Below are 19,155 nucleotides of genomic sequence, written 5' to 3'. Positions count from 1 at the left end.
TGGCTGTATCTTGCTTACTATTGGGTCTATTTACACCAAACTTGAGGATTTTGTAAAGCGTAGTCTGCACTTTATGACTATGTGGATCAACAGTTGCTAATCCCATAATTTACAGACTCGTACTTAGTCCTTTTCGGCTTGAAATCAGGCAATGGCCGCCGTTTGATTGTTTTCGGAGAACAATATGGTTGTAGTGACGTCATGTGAAAACACTCCATAGGGTGGCTGTGTGATTTCCTCGAAGAAATTGACAGTAAAAAGCCAAGTGTAAATTCGAGAACAACAGAAACAACAACAAGCTTTATTTCCCCTTTGTTTAACAAAAATTATTTTTACAAAGTTATCACTTCTCTTGAGTTATATATTAGTAGAGTTTGCGCCCTTGCTACCTAAAATAACTAGCGAGTTAAAAGGGTAGGCAGCCAGGTCTACAGATGTATTATACAAATTTTAAGTCGGTACAGACAAATAAATAAATCAATAAAGAATCAATAAAGCAGACGCATTGTATCGATAAATGGTTAAGGCCAAAACTCTTTTGGAATAAATATCACAAACGCTTTCTGGAGAAAAATAAGCAAACGTAAACGTTTCGTTGTGATGTCTTCAAAAGCCAAAGTAACGGTCGATCTTGCACTTGCCGCCATGCCAGGGTGGGAAGTGACTAATGATCTAATTCCATGTAAGATTGTAGCATAAGGGTTATCTGTTTGCTATGCATATGTACACATACTGACAGAGGTTAAGACAACAACGAGGGAGGCAGAGAAGGCCAATTGGTTTGGTATGATTTAAGTATTAGGTAAAAAATATTTAACAGGTAAAACAGAATTCTTTTAGATAGTTGTAGAATTCTACTAGTATTCTAATGTAAATGTTGCGAACTGATTGGCTGACCTACTCGTACACTATCAGCCATTACAGTTCTGTGGTTGAAGGTCGTCTGCGAAATGAAATAGCGACGTTTTCTCGTGTTTGCGAAGTTACGGAAAATCAATTAGATACAAATAGACAACTAGAAAATGAGGAGACTAAAAGAAGAACTTTCACGGTTTCGTAACTTTTAAAAAACTAGAAAATGCTGAGAAAACCGATGGGCACGCGTACAAAAAAGGAAATTCCAATCAACAATTCAGTCCGCGCGATTTTTCTAAAGCGCAAATTTAAATAAAATGTACAAAAACACTTGGTTAATTGTTAGCTGAAGAGGCAATAGTTGAGTCGGCCTTCAGCTACATCAGCTATCACCTCATAGAAATCGAGAAGTCATAATCTAATCGTTAATTCGTATAGATATTACTAAACTTCGAAGTCGACAAGTGTTTCATTTCAAAATGTCGTTCATGATGACAAGAAGCTGTCAGACGAATATCTGCGCCTAATTAACGTTTGCATAATGTCTTTATTTACTGATTTTTGCTAAAACACCTGTTCTAAAGTACGTTACTGAAAGCCTGTTGACAAGGCGTTTCACGAGAATTCGAATTTCCAAAGAAATGCGTTCATCCTCACATAACACACAAATTGGCCTACAAATGGCTCTCAGTGAAAAGGCGATCATTGTTATCCTGGGTATACTGTTGCATTTGCTGGCCCTCAGCGTCATTGTAAGCTGTTTGATTTGTTACTTGATGATCCAGTGGCCCTTGCGGTAGTGGCTGGGTGACACGTGATGAACGACTGCAGCAGAGCATGCGTGAAAAATATATGACGTAACTACGACGATATTGTTTGTTCATAACTCCATAAACAACTGGGTTTAGGCAGCTATGCAGCCTTGTTAGTATAGTAGAAGCAAACCAGAGATCCTCGGAGGAAATATTTTTGAACTCTAACAACATCCAAGCCACTTGAGTGGGCAATAAAAGAACCAGAAACAATAAAACGATAACTGCAACAGTTTTGAGTATTACAATGCTTTCTCTTGTTGTTTCTTCTCCAGGAGTTTCCCTTGCGTCGGCTAAACCACTGTTATTTGGCAAAACAGGTCGGCTTTTCAAAAACAGCCATATTCGTATGTAGCAAATCGTTGTAATGAGTAGCGGCATTATGTATTGAATTGTCATGAGGGAGGCAGTGTACGCCTGGCTGTGACCAGGCGTGAGCCAAAAGTCTTCACAGCCATTTCTCGTTGGTTTATCGACCACGATAAGCGGAATAACCAGAATAAAAGCTGCCAGCCATATTAGCGACACCCATATTATTGCTCCTTTACGTTTTAGCTTTGGTCTCCACGGATGAAGCACAACGTGGCACCGATGCATCGCCATGGATGTGATGGTAAAAAGCCCCGCATTGTAGCCTGTTGTTGCCACAACTGGATGAACTCTGCAGTTAAATATCTTGGAAGTTACATCAAACTTATCTAGAATGGAAACAGGCGAGTCAAAACACAGTAAAACCAAATCCGCCACTGCCAGACACGTGACAAATATTCCGTGGACTGTCTTCCTGGTGTTTCTCCTATGGACTATGATCAGCACAAAGATGTTTCCTACAAGTCCTACAACAAACACTATTATTATCGTAACAATTTCCAGAAACCATCTGTAGTTTCTGTCCATGGTTAAGTTTTACCGTTTTGTCCTTGAACTATATTATGTTTATATTAGCATTTTCCCTTGTGGGCGACCACCTGCTGCTAATGTCCGAGAACTTAAATAGTGTTCATTCGAGTAATTTGAAATAACCAACGCAGCTTTTTTGATAACGCAAGATTCATTATTATACAAGTTATCACCGGAGATTAATGTAAATCCTTTTCTTGTTAGGTAAGATGGTTCAATATCAGATAGTTGCACCGTTTTTTTTGTTAAGTTCTATTCACTATTAGTTGTAAAATATAATTATTCATATCTCGTCTGTCACAATATTTGAACTTATAAGACAAAGGGGAGAGTACAAACCGATTGCATTGTAGAAACCTGTTTTAACCGGTTTGAGCTTGATGGGTGCGGGAACAATGGAGGAGTTACACAGGAAGAAGATAACAGAATTTTTGAAAAGTAATTCGACCAAAATGATCCTAAAATACAAGGAAAGTACGAAGTCAGACAAGCCGTCAAAGTACGAAGTCCGACAAGCCGTCAGAGGTCGGGATTTGAATTAGTTGTCATCCTTTGTAAACTCACAAAACTTCGCATATTTGAAATATAAAGTTACGATACTTTTTTGTGAATTGGGATACTCGGATATAATTCTCTCTTCTTCTGACTTTAACAGAAACGTAAAGAGGGTGTGTGGGAGGGGAAGGTTGTCGAAACCAGCCTTGAGTTACCTGCAGTACGAGCGGCAGTCATAACCGAGCTGTCCTACCGAAACGACACTAGATAATAAGGGGAGCGTCTGTGTTCTTGTTTGGTTTAAACTATGAATAAAAAAAGTCATTTCAATTGCAGCACAGTCTTCAAAGTATTAATATAGATGTTCTAATTCCATGTAGCATAACGGTTATCTGTTCGCTATGCATTCTAGATACATTGACGTAGGTAAAGACAACAATGAGGCTAGTAGAGAAGGCAAATTCCTTTTTGTAAGATTTAAGTATTAGGTACATATATTTAACCTGCAAAACAAATCTCTATACTTCTAGGTCGATATGTTTTTCATTTCAAAATGTAAAAACAAAACCATCATTCACGAGAATGATCATGACAAAAGCTGTCACATGAATATCTGCGGCTAATTAATGTTTGCATGATGTCTTTATTTATTGACATTTCCTACAACACCTGTTCCAAAGTACGCGGCATTGATGGCCTGCAGTTGACAAGGCGTTGGGTTAAATTTCAGAATTCGAGTTTCCAAAAGAATTGCATTGACCTCACGTAACACACAAATTGGCCTACAAATGGCTCTCAATGAAACGACGATCATTGTTATCCTGGGTATACTGTGGCATTTGCCGGCCCTCAGCGTCATTGTAAGCTATTTCATTTGTTACTTGATGATCCAGTGGCCCTTGGGGTAGTGGCTGGGTGACACGTGATGAACGACTGCAGCAGAGCATGCGTGAAAAATATATGACGTAACTACGACGATATTGTTTGTTCATAACTCCATAAACAACTGGGTTTAAGCAGCTATGCAGCCTTGTCAGTATGTCAGAAGCAAACCAGAGCTCATCGGAGGAAATATTTTTGAACTCTAACAACATCCAAGCCACTTGAGTGGGCAATAAAAGAACCAGAAACAATAAAACGATAACTGCAACAGTTTTGAGTATTACAATGCTTTCTCTTGTTGTTTCTTCTCCAGGAGTTTCCCTTGCGCCGGCTAAACCACCGTTATTTGGCAAAACAGGTCGGCTTTTCAAAAACAGCCATATTCGCATGTAACAAATCGCTGTGACGAACAGAGGTATTATGAATTGAATTGTCATCAGTGAGACAGTGTACGCTTGGCGGTGCCCAAACGTAGGCCAGACTTCTTCACAACCGTTTTCAATAAGTTTTATATCAACCACGATAAGCGGAATAACCAGAATAAAAGCTGCCAGCCATATTAGCGACACCCATATTATTGCTCCTTTACGTTTTAGCTTTGGTCTCCACGGATGAGTCACAATGTGGCACCGATGCATTGCCATGGATGTGATGGTAAAAAGCCCTGCATTGTAGCCTGTTGTTGCCACAATTAGATGAACTCTGCAGTTAAATATCTTGGAAGCTACATCAAACTTACCCAGAATGGAAACAGGCGAGTCAAAACACAGTAAAACCAAATCCGCCACTGCCAGACAAGTGACAAATATTCCGTGGACTGTCTTTCTGGCGTTTTTCTCGTGTACAGTGATCAGCACAAAGATGTTTCCTACAAGTCCTACAACAAACACAATTATTATCGTAACAATTTCAAGAAACCATCTGTAGTTTTTGTCCATGGTTAAGTTTTAGCGTTTTGTCCCTAAATTATGCTTATATTAATTCAGTTGGGATGTTGTTGCTCTTCAGTTTATCCACCACAGTTAACAAATTTTGTATTTTAAAACAGGATGTTGTTAGGAAATAGAAAAAGAGTATATATGTAAATATGTTAGCGCAACTGACGCAATTTGAATGACTTCAATTATAACTCATAGAATAAGTCAAATTATTCTCGCAGTTTGATTGGTTCCTATGTATGATCATTGGAGGACAGACGTGCAGATTACATCATTCACAACTGAAATATTTCCCTTTTTCTCTCTTCGTTACATCAGAGAGACAGATTCCATGTTGCTGTGCGTTTTGTTAGTAAAAGATCACAGAAGACGTCAAAATGTGGTAAGAACATCAGCGACACACTCGGCTATCACCTCGTGTGCCACTCTTTTGTTCCTACCACATTTTGACGTCATCTGTGATCTATTACTGAACAGACGCACGGCAAATGGAATTTATTTGTCAAATTGAAGACGTACTGACGAATATAGAAGAAGAGAGATGAGGTAGAAAATTGGTTTCAAATTGATTCTATTTAATGGAGTTTGTATTACCCATTTCAGGAATACGCATATTATTTTAGAATGAAATTGGTCCTTATTATTTGTATATTGTCTCGCATCCAATTTAGTTCTTGTCAGAAGTCGGTTGAGGAAAATGACACGCATATGGTATCCGGGGGGGTACTCTGTAAACCTTTGGGTGAGAATGTGCTGCTGGAACACTGAACACCGTACCCTATACTAGACCATGATCAGCTTGATTTTACAATCCTATTCTACACTAGGCGCTTTAAACCCTACCCTATCCGAGAATAGCTATTTTACATGCAGAACCTTCCATCCAACATGCGCTAATGAAACTGATATCTTACAAAGTCGCATCATTTTATGTGAAATTCTCATTTCCGAGTTTCAGTTTCTATCAATTATACAACCCCGGCAGGGGTAAAGAACCCGATTCCAGTAAATTATACCCTGCTCTAGACCAAAACTGTCTTTTTTCTATACCCTATCCCGAAAAAAAATTGCCTGAAAACCATACCCTTCACAGCGGCACATACCCATACAGTTTATATATGGGAGTACCCCCCGCCCCCGGGCATGGGTATTAGCATTTTCTGATGTGGGGGACCACCAGCTGTTAATAGGGAGCTTAAGCAAACCACGACGACGACGGCAACGAGAAAGTCACAAAACAAAAGGTTGATGAGCAAAAGAATAACTGTGCACGTGGGTTATAGATTTTTGAACATTTCTTTGCCGTCCGCTGCAAAACAACAGCGTGAAATGACCAAGTTCTGCGTCATCCACTGAACGTGGACGACGACAGCTAATTTTTCGTATTTCCATTTGGAATTGAATGCTGTCATTGCATATTTAGCCTGTGCACGTTTTTAGAGCCATTGGCGTACCGAACAGTTCTCGAAAATCGCGAATTTCGCGGGTAAAATATAAATTTATTTTTTACTAGGCGTCGTCCTCGGCGTCCTCGTCGTCACTGCTTAGGCTCCCTAATGTCCGAGAACTGAAATAGTGTTTATTTGAGTAATTTGAAATAACCAACGCAACTTTTTTGATAACGCAAGATTGATTATACAAGTTATCGCTGGCATGGAGATTGATGTAAATTCTTTTCTTGTTATGTAGGATGGTTCAATATCAGACGGTTGCACCTTGTTTTTTGTTTTGGTTTATTCACTGTTGGTAGTAAAGCATAATTATTCGTATCAACAGATACGTAGACAACAGAATTATTCGTAGATAACAGAATTTTTGAAAAATGATTCGACCAAAATGATCCTAAAATACAAGGAATGTACGAAGTTGGAAAATGAATCCCTTATTTTGACGTTTTGAAGCCCTGAGGGTAGAGACTGATGGCTGACATTTTAAGCTGATGTTTTCACCTGTCCTGTTGATTTGAAGATTAATTTGCAACAAGCAACAGAGGGTATTAACTTTGACTCGACCAGCGCTTCTAAGGAGGTTTTACGCCTCTTTCGTGACATATTCCTTTAGTTAGTAGCTTTTCATTGCAAAATCGATTTTACATTCATCAAGACATCATAATTTAAAAGATCATAATTGAGAATAAACACAATTGTAGCATACGTGATCTGCTTTCGCCGCATTCAATACGCTCGTGATAATACAACTGTCTTGAGTGTTTTTGTGATCAGGCCAAGGCACTGGTATCTAACCGATAAAACAGTGCTCTATCAGTGACTAAACTTCATAAATCGGAAAAGGGGGGAGGGGGGGGGGGGAAGCGAAAAAAAAAAAAGGGAAAAAAACCTTCATAAATCGAGATGATTTCCGCTTTATACGATAAAAAGCAAGATAACTTATAACAACGATGATGACAGAGACCGCCAGCCAATTTTCGTGAGCTTTCTAACGAATACAATAAGGTCCAATAAGAATACTAATTTTAAATTTTCATTTCTTAAATCAGCTGCTCGAAAGTCGCTGTTGCAAAAAATCTTTGAAGCGTTGCGACTATGTTTGTTCAGGGCTATGAAATGAGTTTTAGAGTTTCAGTGTCCAAAAGAAATGTGTTCGCCTGACTCGACAGAGAGGTTTAGCTACAAATGGCTCTCAGTGACTCGGAAACGACCACCAGCGTCATAACATTTGTTTGCGATCGACGTCATCACACGGTGCTTAGTTTGTCGCGTGATGACCCAGTGGCCTTTGCGATGGTGACCGGGCGACACTTGACGAGCGACTGCACCAGAGTATGCGCGATACAAATATGACACATCTGGCGTAACTACGACGATACTGTTTGTTTATAACTCCATCTGAGTTAAAGCAGCTCTGCGGCCTTGTTAGTATGCCAGAGGTAAACCAAAGCTTGTCGAAGGAGATATTTGTAGGGAAAAAAAGTGTCAAGCGGCTTGACGGAGCAATAAAAATAAAAGAAAAAGAGAGAGAAAAAAAAAGACAACACTTTAAAAGTGTTGAGGCAATAATGAGCTCGAAATTTGGAACTCGATGTTTCCATGGAACAGGCCTGTTTTTTAAAGTTTCAAATTTTCATGTTTGAATGTACAACTTTTTAAATCGTTTTTTTTTTTTCTGCAGTGGCTTTTATAATTTTTCGATCACTTAAATTCCTGCCCGGTTTTGACTGTTCTGAGATAGTTTTGACAGATATATATGTGGCGTTTTGTAAAACTAATGAAATCCAAGATGGCGGTTGTCCAGATTTCTATGAGTTAATACGTTATCATTTTTGCTACGGACCTCAAAGGGGAAGGATTTTCGACCTACATACATATATTAACTTTATATTGCCTAGAATTTATAGAGTAGCACGTTAATACTAATATCTTCGAGCTACTCAAATAACTAATCCATTTTCGTTGTTATTGTTACAGCGTGGGCCTTCAAAGCCCCCTTCCCGCCCCGTCCCCCTCTTTCCCCTATTCCCCTGTTCCCAAACAACCAAACAGAGTTAAAATAGCATTGATAATAGAGGATTCGTCGCTAGGTGAATTTTATTCGTCAAGTCAATGCCGTAAAACAGTCGACCAAGAATAACTTAGAGGACTTGTGTCAGAGTAACAAACGGGAGACGGCTGAATTTATCATTTGGAGAAGACAATAGACTAGGTTAGGCTACACATGAACGAAACCTGCCAACATCATCATCCATCTTTCCTTTAAGCGGAGATTTTAATGGGGCAGAAAGAAATTAAGGGGAGAAATAATTACGTTTCGAGGAGGACCAATCCTGCAAGTGAGAGTAATGGATGTTGGTTATGTAATCAAGTGAACTGGACCACCAAAAACCTACTCAGATAGGTGCATTACAGGCCCTGTGCTCCAGTGTTAGCTCGAATGAAGATCATAATGCACAAAAAAATTAAAACAGATAACACATGAAATCAATTGGCAAATGCAAGAAATATGTAAAATATAGAAATAACGAAATGTGTGTTTTGAAACCCGAATAATGCAGAACTATAATGTCTTTTAAAATGCTATACCAAACAACGTATCATGGATCATGGACAATTGTAAAACTGGAAATGTGTTTGTGGTTTCAAATTACATCTCGGATAAAAACAACAACAAGAGCAACTAGCTCTATTTGCATGGCCATAAATACTTACAGTGTTGCAAAAGCTTTTGTAAACTAAAACTAAAACAGAGTAACGATTATCGTAATCATATAATAATGTTATGATATTGCAATCAAGTTACATTGGTTTGATTTGAAAGTAGAATATTGCGTAGATCAAAAGCAAGATGAAATAAATTTTGCTAATTGAATATTAATATAATGATTTGAAGAAGTCATAGGTTCGCCAATGGCTTGCAACGAAGATAATTGTTTAAAAGTCGGAATGATATGTTCTATATAGGGCAGAGTCTGTTAGCTCTTGGAATTTGATCATATCTACCAGTCTCAATCTTTAGTTTGTGATTGCATATCCTAAATTTCACTAGTTCTTTCCTTCGCTTAGTTTGCTTGTTAGGCCTAAATAAGAGGAGGGTGTATAATCGTTCTCGAAAGTGTTGAAAAATTATAGTTTAGTAGAGTTTGCATGGTATGTTGCCTATATAAAATATACCTTTGCTGCATAAGGCCAACATAATGTTTCATTTCAGCGTTAGTTAAGTACGTCAGATAAAAACAAGGGAAATTGTAATATTCAGACATACTTATTACATTAGAATAATAATTATTTTTACAAGCCTGATGAAAAACATCAAAAACGAAAGACTGGCTTTGACTACATTTCCAAACCCCGAGAACTTGAGGAATCTAAAAAAACGACATAAGGAAGTTTTTTGACGACCTTAGAGGTGTTTGGAAAGGTGGTCAAACACTGTCTTGGGTGTTTGACATGTCTTCTCAATCGGAACGAAAAGGAAGCAGAAAACGGAGAATAAAGTGGTAAAAAAACTACGTACTTAAGATCACTTTACGGTCAGTGTCATGATTTTCTCTGTTTAAACTCTTTGACGTGTTACACGACGAGTTTGAAGAGAACTGATAATCATACTTTCAGTTGTTTCTCTCCTTGTTAAAATCACCGTTTAGCTTAGTTACATAGCTATTTTAATGAGGAGAATTTCATCAAGCATTTCCAGGAAGGACAAACGTTTCCATGATGAATAAGATGAACATCAGAGCCTAAATTTCCGCCTCATTTTCTCATTTTTCCAAATCGGTTACAATGCAATGTGTGGGTGGAAGCGAAGGACAAAATTAACATTCCATGATCAGATAACTTCTGCTTTTGATTTGTTGTGAATCTACAGACAGTCTAGTCATAAATTTGCGCAGTTTGTTGTCGCTCTTTCCAAAGGGCCATTAGAGCTTTTAAAGCGTAATTAAAATTTACGTTTAGAGGAAATGGTACACTAGATAACTATAGGAAATTTACGAATTGAAATAAAATCAGTGCAAACATGGCTCAATCGATTGCTCAGCCAAGAAGTTTTAAAGGCGAATGAGCCGCTCAAAGACACGCTTTTAAACATGTTCCTCGACATGATTGTGCAGTGAACATGTATGTTTCAAAACATTACATAAATCCAAATAAACTTGACATTTCTTGTCAGATGGTCTCTAATGCGTGATGACTTCCTCGTTTGCCTCTAAAATGGTCACACAAATTTCCGGTTTGCATTCGCTTCTGCACTTATCAAAAAACAAACACTATGTTACTTAACTGTCACGTCTTTTTGGGGAATTATTGATCTACAGGAGGCGGCAACGATTGAACTAAACAAACTGAAAAAAAAAAATGCTACTGACGCCACTAATAAGCCTACTTGGCTGTGCACCAAACCATTGCGCACAAAAGGCGATTGCAACTTCAATTCTTCCAAAGACAAATCCCGTTAACACAAAGATTCAAATCAAGTTACATGGGCAAGTGAGCACTGAGTATATTATAATTATCGTTCATTTTATTATTAAAACTACACTCGAGCCAACTTCTTAGGTTTGCAAATGACGTTGATTTTTGGAAAGCTGAGTACATAGACAGAACGGTAGCAACAGAACACTCTGCTTTTCATAAAAGCATTTGACACGGACTACAATACGCTACACAAAAAACAAAAGAATGGAGAAAAACTGGAAGTGGTGGATCTTAGTGGCTATTATAATCATAGTATTTATGATTGGGCTTATAGGAAACATCTTTGTGCTGATCATAGTCCTTAAGAGAAACACCAGGAAGACAGTCCATGGAATATTTGTCACGTGTCTGGCAGTGGCGGATTTGGTTTTGCTCTGTTTTGACTCACCCATCTCCATTCTAGAAAGGTTTGACATTATTGATGTTTCTGTGACATTCAACTGTAGGGTTAATTTCACGGTGGTAGCTTCAATAGGCTACAATGCAGGGCTTTTTACCATCACATCCATGGCGATGCATCGATGCCACATTGTGACTCATCCGTGGAGACCAAAGCTAAAACGTAAAGGAGCAATAATATGGGTGTCGCTAATATGGCTGGCAGCTTTTATTTTGATTATTCCTCTCATAGTGGTTAATAAACCAACGGAAAACGGCTGCGAAGAAATTTGGCCCACGCCTGGTCACAGCCAAGCATACACTGTCTCACTCATGACAATTCAATACATAATGCCGCTACTCATTACAGCAATTTGTTACATACGAATATGGCTGTTTTTGAAAAGCCGACCTGTTTTGCCCAATAACAGTGGTTTAACACCTACCAGGGAAACTCCTGGAGAAGAAAACACAAGAGAAAGCATTGTAATACTCAAGACTGTTGCAGTTATCGTTTTATTGTTCTTGGTCTTTTTATTGCCAACTCAAGTGGCTTGGATGTTGTTAGATTTCAGAAATATTTCCTCCGATGAGCTTTGGTTTGCTTCTGACATACTAACAAGGCTGCATAGCTGCATAAACCCAGTTGTTTATGGAGTTATGAACAAACATTATCGTCGTAGTTACGTCACATTTTTATCGCGCATGCTCGGCTGCAGTCGCTCGTCACTTACTGAGCAGTCACCACCACAAATACCACTGGATCATCGCGTGATAAGTCAAGCAGTCAATAATGACGATCAGGGCCAACAAATGCCACAGTATCCTCAACATGGGAATTGATGTTGCATCGCTATCAGCAACTTGATCGAAGGTCACTTTTTATGCTTACAAGGGTCCTAGCAGAATTGAAAAGGGACTCTCGATAGCTGGGCCTTTGTGTATCTGACTCTAATTCTTCAGTGTTGTGGAAAACAAGCAAGCATCAAAATGACGATCAATTTACCGAAAAAATTTGTTAGACATTTTCGTAACAGATCACATGTAATGGCGTTTTAGAACATCAAGATTACAAAATGTTCTGGAAGGGGTGGGGGCATCCAGTATGTGCTTTCAGTCACGGTCGTGATTCTTTCATTTTATTATTTTATTTTTCTTACGATAAACGAGGGATTTGCTAGGTGATTGTGAGACCCTCCCTATAGCTAGCTATGCTAACATGAGACACAACACTATGATAGAGGCCTATAGATTCTTCAATACCGTCGAGTTGACTCCTTGAATACGCCTGGTACGCTTGAAAGTTGAATTGACTTATCAGAATTCAGCAGGCGGGAAAAACTGTACTCACGGTCCTGACATCAAATGCATGTTAACAGGCAAGGCATTAAAGTCGGACACCTTCTGTCACTGGATACGAAATTAAACACTCACGAAAAGGAATTTGTAATTAAGAAAACCATGTGGATTGTAAATAGGGAAAAAATATGTAACATTTTGTGACTCCATGTTTTTTTATCTGGCGCCAAAAAATGGGTCGCCCGCGTTCAGCAATTCGCTCATCCATCGCTTTCGCCAGGAAGGAGAGCTGCGTCATTAAGAACAAAATATGCTGTTCTCTTTGAAATTAAACCCAGAATTCTCGACTTAAGTATTACAAGTGGCCAAATTAACTTTTCCATTGTTTTTATTTTTGTTAGCTGCGGATAAAAAGACTATTATCGTGTCGTTTCGGTAGGACAGCTCGGTTTTGACTGCCGCTCGTACTGCAGGTAACTCAGGCTGGTTTAGACAACCATTCCACCTCCCTTCCCCTCCTTCCACCTCCTTCCCTCTTCCTTCCCCCCGCAACCACCCCCCCTCCCCACGTTTATGTCAACGCTGGAAGGAAGGAGGATTATATCCGCGAATCCCAATTAATTAAAAAATTCTAATTTTAAATTCCAAACATGCAAAGTTTTGATTGTTTACCAAGGGGGACAACGATTTCAATTCCCGACCTCTGACGACTAGTTAACCTTGGCGACACAAAATGCAAGCGTTGTTCTTCTTGCCAGTTTTAATTGGTTTACTCAAGCGTGAAAAATATTGGCCCACTATTTGCTCTACAGTCACTTCTTAAAAGGGACACATTTTTTAAAGACATGCACTGTCACGCATATGGCATAAAGTTCGACAAACATTCATTGATGGGTTTCTCTATTGACAAGAAACTGAAAAACGCGAAACACCTGGAAAGTGTTAATATTGATCCCAAAGAAGAAGGTTATCTATTTGTTATGAAAATGACTTATTCATGTTCAGTATTTGTTCAAATTTTATGAAGTTGGACTGATTGCCATAACATTATAACAATACTGTATAATTTGAATTGCAACAATTATCGGATAAAATGGCATCTTGGTATCAAAACGATTTTATCAGAACAACATTTAAGAATGACGTTTACCCAGCCATAAAGATAAACTCCATTTTTTGCATTAAAAGCAAAACTGTTTGTATTCGAGAATTGGGGAAACTTGTTTGTATCAGTTACTGATTTTGCAAGGCTTAAATTTAAATTGTTCACCTCCGCCCCCTCCCCCCCTCCCCATTAAATTCGTACAGTCTATTGACACCTTTCACTATGTACACGTTCAAGTAATAAATCCATTACTATGTTCCATACAAGTGAATAGCGCTTTTCACGTGAACTGATTGGCTAACTTGGCGGTGATTATCAAAGCACTATATATTCTCCCCCAAGCAGAGATTCTGAAACAGATTAATCTTTTAGTCCGCTAGTTATTCAGCTTGTGTGGTATAAACTAAAACAATTATTCGCCCAATTGGAGGTAAATAGTGGTCGATAATTGCCTCGGGGCTAGGTAAATATCCATCACTATTCACCTCCACTTTGGTGCGTAATTAATAACAATAAAATCATCAAGGATTTGTATGACAGTAAGGCAAACGTGTCCATTATAAGATAAAAATCTTCGCTGAACAAATGCGTGCGACATTTTTTCGTTTTTCAAACTCGAATAGCGAGTAGAAGTCATTCAGTATTGCAATCATCTCCGCTCTTGTTACTGAATTCAATATAAGGACAGTAAAGGATGTCAGTCTAATATTAATTAAAACCTCCCGAAGTTGGTGTTTGCTTTTCTTCCGGAGGACCACTTATGCGTTTCATTTTTCTCTTGAAATCGAGTGCAAGAGTTTTGTTCGCAAGAGCTAGTTTCTAAAGAAGAAAACACAAGAGAATTGACGCTCAGAATTGTTGTGGGCCTAAAGAGCCCCTCTCCGGATGTGGTTGGTAAGCCCAGAAGACAACAAATGGCGCGTGAAACAAACACTCCATGCATTCTTTTCTTCTTTTTAATTTTATTGGCTGAAGGCCTACCACGTGACCTGCAAATAACTACCCACAAATAATGATCTGCTCATGCGTAGTGCCGTCTAAATGTGATTTAGCAGCCATGCAGCCTTGCGTCTCTTCTCGGGGTTTGAAAAGGTGGTCAAACCAGTCTGTCGTTTCTGATACATTTAACAATTTTTGCGACGAGCGCGCGTTGGATATGAGATGAGGCGTGTGGTGCCGAGTTGAAAATAATGTCAGCTATACTAATCATTTCTTATACCATACCATATTTGCATAGTATGGTATAGTTGCTCTTAATTTATTATACTACTGTGGCTAAGCTAATGAAAACACTTCAACTGCTTCATCCAATGATCCAGGTATTTGTAATGTAAAGTACAGCCGCGTTTCTTTGAATGCAATAAACATTTTAATGATGAGTTTTCGGCTGAGCTTCAGCATCGACATGCTTGAAACAAGTACTAGTAGGCGTGAAATACTCTTCTCAGACTCATTAATAATTCATCAAGTTAAAACAAAGAAAATCACAACCGTGAAGGAGGTTTGGACAGCCGGTCGTTTTTTTTTTTTTTTTCTGTATATTATTCATTTATTTATTTTCTTTGACAGGTATAGTAGTTCATACAAAACCAAATACAGGAAGGTCCAAAGTATCGAGAGTTCTTTGGATTTCATTTATCAAATAACTCCTTGCTAGGACTCCTGTAAACAAGAAACCGGCAATTGACTGATAGCAATGCAAAATCAATTCCAATGCTGTGGATACTGTGGCGTTCGCTGACCATGATCTTCGCTGTAAACTCTTTGATTCACGGTCACGTGTTGATCCAGTGGTATTTGTGGTGGTGCCTGCTCGACACGTAAAAAGCAACTGCAGCAGAGCATGCGCGATAAAAATGTGACGTACCTACGACGATATTGTTTGTTCATAACTCCATAAACAACTGGGTTTATGCAGCTATGCAGCCTTGTTAGTATGTCAGAAGCAAACCAAAGTTCATGGGAGGAAATATTTCTGAAATCTAACAACATCCAAGCCACTTGAGTGGGCAATAAAAGAACCAAAAACAATAAAACGATAACTGCAACAGTCTTGAGTATTACAATGCTTTCTCTTGCGGTTTCTTCTCCAGGAGTTTCCCTTGCAGTTGCTAAACCACTGTTATTGGGCAAAACAGGTCGGCTTTTCAAAAACAGCCATATTCGTACGTAGCAAATTGCTGTAATGAGTAGGGGCATTATGTATTGAATTGTCATGAGTGAGACAGTGTACGCTTGGCTGTGACCAGGCGTGGGCCAAAATTCTTCACAGCCATTTCTCGTTGGTTTATTGACCACGATAAGCGGAATAACCAGAACAAAAGCTGCCAGCCATATTAGCGACACCCATATTATTGCTCCTTTACGTTTTAGCTTTGGTCTCCACGGATGAGTCACAATGTGGCATCGATGCATCGCCATGGATGTGATGGTAAAAAGTCCTACATTGTAGCCTGTTGTTACCACAATTAGATGAACTCTGCAGTTAAATATCTCGGAAGCCACATCAAACTTACCTAGAATGGAAACAGGCGAGTCAAAACACAACAAAGCCAAATCCGCCACTGCCAGACACGTCACGAATATTCCATGGACTGTCTTTCTGGCGTTTTTCGCCTGTACAATGATCAGCACAAAGATGTTTCCTACTAGTCCAACAACGAATACTGCGATTATAATAACGAGCTCGATCCACCATATGGAATTTTTCTCCATTGTTTATCGTCCTTACATCCCGTGATCTGCATCCACGAAGTCAACAGCGTCCAATTTCCCCTCCAGTCTATTTGAATCACTCTCCGAGACCATGCAGCGACATTTTCAATTTTAGATAGCACACTGTATCCTTAATGATTATATCAGCGATGTGACGGTAAATATTAAAACATTCTTACTGCTCTGAAGGGACCATTAAAAGAAGAAAAAGCATTGTGTCACTTATCTTGTTCATTTATCTTGGGAAGAAGGTAATTTTTTTTATCTTTCTCGGTGAACTTATCACGTAAACAGGAAAACGATTGTTTTACGTGTTTTGTGAATTTGTTAGCATTGTTAGAAGAGATGTTGTACCGATTGTTATGTTCTATAATATTCTCCACCTCCTCTGAGAGATATCTCTGTTACTAAATCACTGACAGTGTTCAATATCTATGCAGAATGGAATGTAAGTGGATCTCGTGAGAACATTAATGACATTTTTAAAATCAAATAAATTTATTTTACATAGAGCTCCATTGGCCGGCGAGACAGAATGAAGGAAATGCATTTACGAAATACTGATTCCAGAACGGAAGTGGCGGAGACTTTATCGACGCAGGTAAAAGGAGGATGTAAAACTTATTACTATGAATATGTTATCGTATGGTCAAAACGTTTACTCTGCTAATAATGTTATTAATAGGTTGGCATCACTGTTTCCTTGGGATTTAGATAAAGATTTTATTGGTAACACTGGTAAGAGAATGAAAATATTGACAAACAAGGGAGAAAAACGAATGTCAAGTTGCGCCATGTGAAGTTCTAATATGTAATAAATCTTAACAATTTAATCATTTTTTTCCCGTTTATTGGCCTGAACTTTGTCAAGTTGGAAGATTTAAGCCTAAAATGTTTCTTATTTTATCGGTTTTGAAAACAAGGTGTTATTTACTTTGGAATAAAATCGTTCCGAAAGGCCCCTTGTTTTATTCATATTTGCTTCACAGTTCCTGTCATCTGATGACAATTTCCAAGTTGTTGGAAGCAAAAGGTTGATTGCCTTGATTCATACTGTGCATGCGTTTATTTAGTCATTTTCATAGCAAATGGAAAAAAAGTTTAATTGAAGTTGTTCTTGATGTAACAGCCATATGTTTAATCTTGGCACCTTTTAACCTTAATTTGTCAGCCTAAAAAGCTTTTTTGCAAAAAAAGAGTGTGGAGTGTTTTTTTAGCACCCTTTGTGTCAGACAGTACAGATGTGTTATTATTGCAACACTTTACTTACTGAAACGCACGTTCCTCACTTTATAAAATGAATTCCTTTTGTATTCCAAGTTCAAACTATCAAGCCTTAGAAAAATCGTGTTTGAAATTGCAAAAAGAGCCAAACAAACCAAACAAACAGAAAAAACGACATGTTTACATGCGACAGTACAAGTTAATTTAAGCCAGCAGTTTTGTTGGGAGTATTTTAATCGGCGTGTTTTCATATGTTTTCACCTTTTGATTGACGTTTTATTCACCGCGAGCAACTAAGTGATGTACTACAACATCCATTGTCTTATTTTGTAAGTGTTTACTCATCTTCCGTGAGGGATGTGCACTGGACTCATGGAATTGAGTTGTAATGGTGTACCAACTGGTTTCCCAAAACCTTGATTCTAAGACCATACAGCAGGATTTTCTTTGCCTCACTTTTGAACTGATAACGTCTGAAAATAAATACAAAACCTTTTCTACTAAGAGTAGGAATTAATCGGCGTTAAGTTACGCTTAATGTAAATCGGTTTCTTTTTCTCTCCTGTAACATTGAGACTAAGTTAGTTCCCTTAAAATGAATATCAAATTTAAGATCAAACTGTTAAAATCTATTTTCCTACTCCCAAGTAAAACGCTCAAAGAAATAATAATTGTCTCTTAGGATGAAGCGTGCACAGAGGAATAACTCCAGTTCAGTGCTTTTATCCGAAAAGGGAATTTGAAACCGCAAACCCATTTTCCGATATTAAAATTGTCCATGATATATTGATCGATATGTATAGCATTTCAATAATTATATATTGCAGTTCTACGTCATTCGGGTTTCAAGATATACATTTCATTAATCCTATATTTTACATATTTCTTGCATTTGCCAATTGATTGCATATGTTATGTTTCAATTCGGTTGTCCATCATGATCTTCATTCGAATCTCGAGCTCGGCACAGGTCCTCTAATGTACCTATCGGACTAGTTCTTTAAGGTCCTCTTCACTAGATTGCATGAATAACATCCCGTTACGCTTGCGGCCAGTTATCCTCCGCGAAACATAATTCTGTCTTCCCTCCTGTCTACCTCCATTAAGGCTCCCCTCAAAGTAAAGATGGATGATGTTGGTGGAGGTTTCGTTCAGGTGTAGTCTATTCAACTCCATTTTCTTTTCCGAGTTTCTCCTGTTTGTTACTCTGACACAGGTCCTCTAAGTTATTCTTGGTCGACTTTTATAATCCGTCTCTTCCATGTCAACCATGGAAACATGAAATATTAAAATTTATGCCATATTTCACATTTCATATTTCTGAATTGAAGACCGAGTTTTTGTTAATTTCGTAAATCAACCTTAATAGGGATAACAGTGCCCGACACTTCAAATTTGCTGAGCACAAATGTTTATTTTGGAGATTTTACGGTGGGGATCTCTATGATCAACCGTCAGAATTTCATCATTTTTTACAACAATAATAAAATTAGAGAAAAACGGTGTGTTTGAAAAACATCCTTGTAAAAAGACAGTGCCATGGGAATATTGAGTTCCAAGTTTCGAGTTCATTATGGCCGCAACAGTCTTAAACTTACACGCGTTCAAATTTGGTACGGACCCCA

At 38.3% G+C, this 19,155-nt stretch overlaps 5 protein-coding genes across 5 annotated transcripts in view; 1 reads left to right on the top strand and 4 right to left on the bottom strand.

Moving 5' to 3' along the window:
• The window catches only part of LOC145489067 (adenosine receptor A3-like), a 252,168-nt gene that overhangs the window by 75,029 nt on the left and 157,984 nt on the right, over positions 1–19,155 (bottom strand). The gene's annotated exons all lie outside the window — the stretch shown is intronic.
• On the bottom strand, positions 1,229–3,436 carry LOC145490923 (neuropeptide FF receptor 1-like). The gene has a single exon (XM_081470038.1). It carries the CDS (start codon positions 2,562–2,564, stop codon positions 1,530–1,532), a length of 1,035 nt encoding a protein of 344 aa, XP_081326164.1. The 5' UTR covers positions 2,565–3,436; the 3' UTR covers positions 1,229–1,529.
• LOC145490655 (neuropeptide FF receptor 1-like) lies at positions 3,611–4,972 on the bottom strand. The gene has a single exon (XM_081469737.1). The coding sequence runs from the start codon at positions 4,880–4,882 to the stop codon at positions 3,845–3,847; it is 1,038 nt and encodes a 345-aa protein (XP_081325863.1). The 5' UTR covers positions 4,883–4,972; the 3' UTR covers positions 3,611–3,844.
• Positions 11,014–12,030, top strand: LOC145490267 (neuropeptide FF receptor 1-like). The gene has a single exon (XM_081469393.1). The coding sequence runs from the start codon at positions 11,014–11,016 to the stop codon at positions 12,028–12,030; it is 1,017 nt and encodes a 338-aa protein (XP_081325519.1).
• LOC145489066 (neuropeptide FF receptor 1-like) lies at positions 15,110–16,737 on the bottom strand. The gene has a single exon (XM_081467969.1). The coding sequence runs from the start codon at positions 16,304–16,306 to the stop codon at positions 15,296–15,298; it is 1,011 nt and encodes a 336-aa protein (XP_081324095.1). The 5' UTR covers positions 16,307–16,737; the 3' UTR covers positions 15,110–15,295.

The sequence above is a fragment of the Orbicella franksi genome, chromosome 6 (assembly GCF_964199315.1).
Source record: "Orbicella franksi chromosome 6, jaOrbFran1.1, whole genome shotgun sequence".
In the NCBI taxonomy this organism is placed as follows: Eukaryota; Metazoa; Cnidaria; class Anthozoa; order Scleractinia; family Merulinidae; genus Orbicella; species Orbicella franksi.
This window is presented reverse-complemented; position numbering and strand designations above follow the sequence as displayed.

Bases quoted from the DNA above. Each gene is read 5' to 3' on its own strand.
- LOC145490267 (XM_081469393.1), top strand. From the start codon at position 11,014: ATGGAGAAAAACTGGAAGTGGTGGATCTTAGTGGCTATTATAATCATA.
- LOC145490655 (XM_081469737.1), bottom strand. From the start codon at position 4,882: ATGGACAAAAACTACAGATGGTTTCTTGAAATTGTTACGATAATAATT.
- LOC145490923 (XM_081470038.1), bottom strand. From the start codon at position 2,564: ATGGACAGAAACTACAGATGGTTTCTGGAAATTGTTACGATAATAATA.
- LOC145489066 (XM_081467969.1), bottom strand. From the start codon at position 16,306: ATGGAGAAAAATTCCATATGGTGGATCGAGCTCGTTATTATAATCGCA.